The sequence below is a fragment of the Chiloscyllium plagiosum genome, unplaced genomic scaffold, assembly GCF_037043375.1.
Source record: "Chiloscyllium plagiosum isolate Xiang-an unplaced genomic scaffold, Cpla_swu_hap1 HiC_scaffold_35, whole genome shotgun sequence".
NCBI classification, from domain to species: Eukaryota; Metazoa; Chordata; class Chondrichthyes; order Orectolobiformes; family Hemiscylliidae; genus Chiloscyllium; species Chiloscyllium plagiosum.
Window position 1 is genome coordinate 16,935,868 of NW_028270173.1, and position 6,000 is coordinate 16,941,867.

General features: G+C 43.0%; 1 protein-coding gene across 1 annotated transcript in view; it reads right to left on the bottom strand.

Moving 5' to 3' along the window:
- Positions 1–6,000, bottom strand: part of LOC122541420 (complement factor B-like) — a 57,610-nt gene extending 51,610 nt beyond the window's left edge. Inside the window, exon 1 of the mRNA XM_043678179.2 lies at positions 5,846–6,000. Within this exon, the coding sequence (XP_043534114.2) occupies positions 5,846–5,900 (55 nt within the window). The 5' untranslated portion in view covers positions 5,901–6,000. The remainder of the gene's footprint in view (positions 1–5,845) is intronic.

The following is a 6,000-nucleotide window of genomic DNA, read 5'->3' on the forward strand; positions in this document are numbered from 1 at the left end:
AAGACATGCAGGTTAGGTGGATTAGCCATGTTAAATTGCCCATATTGTCCAGAGATGTATATTTTGGCTGGATTAGCCATGGGATATGCAGGGATGGGTCTGGGTAGTATATGCTCTTGACAGGGGCAATGTGAATTTGATAGACTGAATGGCCTGGTTCCATGTTGTAAGGATTCGAGAAGTTGGTTAAAACATAGGAAACAGAGAGTAGGTATAGATGGGCATTTCTCAGATTGAAGTTAAGTTTAAAATGGTGCTTGCCAAGGATCAGTGTTGTGATCTTTGTCCCTTTCTGATTTATGTAACTGATTTGGAAATGGGTGTTGAAGGCAAAATCTCTGAAGTTGCAGATGAAGCTAGGGAAAATAGTGAGTTGTGGGGATGGTGCTGAGTGACGTCGGGGGAAATCAACAAGTTGACCAAATGGGCAGACATCTGGCAGGTGAATTTCGATGCAGGGAAATGTGAAGTAATGCATTTTGGTAGAAGCAATTTGGAGAGACAATCTAGGCTCATAGGTACAATTTTGAGGGTAGGACAGGATCTCAGGGACCTTGGGGTTCATGAGCATGAATCTCTGAAGGTGGCCAGGCAAATTGAAACAGTTGTTAAGGTGACATGTAGGATCCTTGAGTTTATAACTAGACAGTCATACTTTCAAGATTGTCAGCAAGAGAGCTAAGAGTGAGATGAGGAACTTGTTTACTCAGTTGTTGGGAGTTGGAATGCGCTGCCTGGGAGAATGGTGGAGACGGATTCCATAGAAGGTTTCATAAGAAGGGCTGGATAGATATTTAGAAAAAATAAATTTAGAGAGCTGTGGATGTAGGGATGGAGAATGGGACCAGCTTGGTAACTGTTTTGGGAGCCAGAAAGTGTCAGTTCTCCTAAGTTTCTCCAGTGCTTTCTGTTTTTCAAGGCCATGTGTGTGCTGTATAACACCATTCCTGCATGTACAGTGTCAGTGTCAAAGCTTGTGACTAGTGGGAGATGCTTTGAAGTACATTGCCAAACTATGAATTGTTTTTGCAAGTTGGTGTGTTGTTACAGTCTCTTTTTCAACAAGATAATTCAATGGGAAGAAAACTGCAGCTACTCAGTGCAGTAATAGTGACTATGGAACTCTGAGTCATATGGTACATCCATCAAGTCTACACAGAAATCAAGAACAACAAAAAATTATCAAATGTTGTAAAAGCCCATTTTTTCTGGTGTCCTTTAGGGAGGATAATCTGCCATCTTTACTTGGCTGGCTGACATGTGACTCCATAACCACACTAATGTGGTTAACTCTTCAGTGCCTCTGTTTAGGCCCAACAGTGCAGTTAGTTCAAGGGCATTGCAGATTGGCCACAAATGCAGGCCTCACAAGCAATTCTTATCTTGTGAAAAGGAGAAAGCTAAAAATGAAGAAAAAAACCTCAACAAGTCAACTATACCCTGTTCTTCTTCAAATAGAATCATTGCATTTCTTATGTCCACCTGAGAGGCCAATGGGGCCTTGATTTAGGCTTAGATTAGGTGTATGTACCCAGTTGTTCTGACTCAGTGGTGATAACATCACACATTAGCCCAGGGCTCTTGTGGCACAGTAAGTGTCCCTGCTCTGAACTAGGAAGTTCTGGGTTCAAGTCCCACCTTCTCCATAACTATATGTATTAACATCCCTGAACAGGTTAATTAGGGGGAAAAAAATCAGCCTTTGATGCTGTGGGTAAAATGTTCACCAGAATTCAAAGAAGGGTCATTTAGCAGATTTCTGGGATGGAAGAGGTGAGGAAAGGTCGAATACGTTGGGCTATACACATTGCAGTTGAGAACAATGTGAGGTGATCTTACTGAAACATATAAGATTCTGAGTGAACTTGACAGGGTTAAGGAGAATTCAGAGGGTTTTTAGAAATACATTAAGGACAAAAGAGTAACTAGGGAGAGAAGAGGGCCCCTCAAAGATCAGCAAGGCAGCTAATGTGGGGAGTCACAGGAGACGATGGAGATACTAAATGGTATTTTGCATCAGTTTTTACTGTGAAGAAGGACATGGAAGATAGAATGTGTGGAAATAGATGATGACATCTTGAAAAATGTCCATATTACAGAGGAGGAGGTACTGGATGCCTTGAAACGGATTTAAGTGGATAAATCCCCAGGACCTGATCAGGTGTGCCCTCGAATCTATGGGAAGCTAGGGAAGTGATCGCTGGGCCCTTTACTGAGATATTTACATCATTGATAGTCATAGGTGAGGTGCCGGAAGACTGCAGGTTGGCTAACTATTTAAGAAAGGTGGTAAGGACAAGCCAGGGAACTATATACTGGTGAGCCTTTCATTCGTGGTGGGCAAGTTGTTGGAGGGAATCCTGAGCAACAGAATATACAAGTATTAGGAAAGGCAAGGACTGATTAGGGATAGTCAGCATGGTGTTGTGCATGGGAAATTATGTCTCACAAACTTGATTGAGTTTTTTGAAGAAGTAACAGAGAGGATTGATAAGGGCAGAGTAGTGGATGTGATCTATATGGACTTCAGCAAGGTGTTTGACAAGGTTCCCCATGGCAGACTGGTTAGCAAGGTTAGATCTCATGGAATACAAGGAGAACTAGCCATTTGGATACAGAACTGGCTTAAAGGTAGAAGACAGAAGGGATGGTGGAGGGCTGCTTTTCAGTTTGGAAACCTGTGACCAATGATGTGCCACAAGAATCAGTGCTGGGTTTTCATCCTTTACTTAAGTGGTTTGGATATGAACATAGGAGCTACAGTTAGTAAGTTTGCACATGACCCCACATCGACGATGCAGTGGACAGCGAAGAAGGTTACCTTAGATTACAATGGGATCTTGAGGGCCAATGGGCTGAGGAGTGGCAGATTGAGTTTAATTTAGATAAATTGAAGGTGCTGCATTTTGGAAAAGCAAATCAGAGTAGAAGTTCTACATTTAATGGTAACCTCCTAGGGAGTGTTGCTGAACAAAGAGATCTTGGATTGCAGGTTCATAGGTTCTTGAAAGTAGAGTCACAGATGTGGTCAGAGCATTGAGTTTAGGAGTTGGGCGGTCATGTTACGGCTGTTGGGGACATTGGAGAAAGTGAGGACTACAGATCAGAGTCAAGAGTGTGGTGCTGGAAAAGCACAGCAGGACAGGCAGCATCGGAGGAGCAGGAGAATTGATGTTTCGAGCATAAGCCTTTCATCAGGATATTGGTTAGGCCACTTTTGGAATATTGCATGCAATTCTGGTCTCATTACTATTGGAGGGATGCTGTGAAACTTGAAAGGGTTCAGAAAAGATTTACGAGGATGTTGCTAGGGTTTGAGGATTGGAGGTAGAGGCTGTCTAGGCTGGGGCTGTTATCCCTGGAGCATCGGAGGCTGAGGGGTGGCCTTATAGAGGTTTATAAAAACATGAGGGGCATGGATAAGATAAATAGACAAAGTGTTTTCCCTGAAGTTGGGGGAAGGTTTCAGAATTCAAGGGCATAGTTTTAGGGCGATAGGGGAAAGACATAAAATGGACCTAAGGGGCAACTTTCTCACGCAGAGGGTGGTACATGTATGGAATGAGCTGCCAGGCCAGAGGAAGTGGTGGAGGAGGGTACAATTACAGCATTTAAAAGGCATCTGGATGGGTATATGAATAGGAAAGGTTTCGCGGAATATGGGCCAAGTGCTGACAAATGGGACTAGATTAGGATAACTGGTCGACATGGTTGAGTTGGCTCAAAGGGTCTGTTTCCGTGCTGTACATCTCTATGTCTGTATGACATCTATGACAGAGTGGATTTTGAGGAGGCATTTTCTGTCATGGGGAAATGTAGAACCAAGGAGGTGCTGTTTCAAAATAAGACTGAGATCAAGGGATGAAGAGATTCTCTGAGTGATGTCAGATTTGGAATTCTTTTCCTGCAATGAGCAATGGATGCTGAGTCTTTGAATTCCATTGAATTCCGAGTTGGACAGGTTTTTTGATGAGTGAGATGTCATGGCTTACGTGGGAACGGCAGGAAAGTGGAGGTAAGGAATAAATCAGATCAGCTAGGATCTTATTAAATGGTGAAACAGATTCAAGGGCTGCTCCTCATATTCATCTTATTAGCCTCTGGCGGTCCTTGCCCACTGATGTGATGAGTTCTGACTTTCTTCAAGAAAGTCTTCAAGATCAACTGGCTTTTCAGTGAAAGCACATGATCTGCTGACTGTTGGCAGTCACTGGAGTGAAATTTCTGTATTTCTTTTCTAGCAGATTACCTGGCCCAAGTGTGACAGTATGAGGGGGAAGAGAGAAAAATGAAGGGCAGAGAGTGAAAGAGGGGAGGAGCTGAAGGGAGAGGAGACGAATAGGAAGAAGGGAAGGGTCAAAAACAGAGGGGGAGAGAAGGAGGGAAAAGGGAACAAGGATAGAGGAAGGGGAATGAGGACTAGGGCGACTGAATGTGAGAGAATGAGTGAGAAGAGAGAGAAGACGACAAGGTGAAGGAGAATGGGTGAAATATAAAGGACAAGGGAGGAGGAGACCATGTTAAAGAGATGTTGAAGAGTCCTGACCCGAAATGTCGACTTTCCTGCTCCACTGATGCTGCCCGAGCTGCAGTGCCTTTCTAACTCCACTTCTTACCGATTCTGAGTTCAGCTACTGCCATCCTTAATATCTCCAAATCGCTGGAAGAGAAGACATCTCTCTCTCTCTCTCATTCTGTGAATTCGGTGTAGGTCCGAACTACTTTCTTTTAATAGGATCGGACTCTGGGTAAAGGAATGTCTGGCTAAACACTTTATTCAGATCCCTCCTTAATCCTGTGTAATTCATTGGGTAGCACTGTCACTTCCAGAATTTCTTCTGAGGGTAGTGAATCTGTGGAATTATTTACCGGAGGGTTGTTGAGGTTGACTTGATAAATACATTCAAGCTGAGATAGGCATTTTTAATCAGTAAGGGAATCAAGAATTATAAGAAAAAGGTAAGAAAGTGGAGTTGAAGATTATCAGATCAGCCATGATATTATTAAATGGTGGAGCAGGCTTAATGGGCTGAATGGCCTGCTCCTATTCCTACATCTTGGCTTTGTAGAGATCAAAAGGCTGGGTGTGCCAGTCTACCTTTAAAAATATGAGTGCATAATCAAGGCTAACACTCCAAAGCAATGCTGAGAGTGCTACACTGTCAAATAAGTTATTACAAGTTAAACCAATGCACCAGCTACCTCCTCAAATGGGCCTGAAAGGTGCCATGGCTCTGTTTCAAATAGGAGCAGGGGAGCTCTCCCAGTCGTCACACTTCTTCTTAACCAAATAACTGCAAACTACTGTGTATGCTGGAAGTCTGAAATAAGATCAGAAAGTGCTTGAGAAATTCAACAGGTGTGGCAGTATATGTGGTGAGAGGAAAAAGAGTTAACGTTTGGAGGCCAGTATGTCTTTTTCTGCCATATTAGACTCAAGAAGTTAACTCGGTTTCTCTGTTCAAAGACATGCTAGACCTGCAGAGTTTCTCCAGCACTTTTGTTTTATTTGTTCTCTTCAATCATTAAGATAGGCGATGTAGTCATTCACCTAATTTCTGTTTATGGGAGCTTGCTGTGCACATTATTAACCAGTTGACATTTGAAGTAACTGTGAAGGTCTCTTGAGGTCACTGAAGGAGTTGGATAAATGCAAGCCCCTCTTTCTGATGAAAAAGTGAATCATAGAATGATTCAGTGATGGCTTAGGACTGGAATATGCCCTGGCAGGTTGATTCCAAAGATAAATGGTCACCCCTCTACAGTCTTAATGCATTCTGAAATCAGGAAAGATGAAACCCCCAAGTTGCTAATCGCAGCCTGACTCTGTTAGTCCATCACTTACCTTTTGCACCTGCCAGAAAAGGAAGGCAGAAGATGAGGAATCGATACAGTTTCATTCCCGAATCCTGAGGAATTTGAAAATGCTCTCAAGCTTCCGTGGATCTATATGACACTGAATCCTGATTCCAAGCATAGGTACTGGTGATCAACTATTGA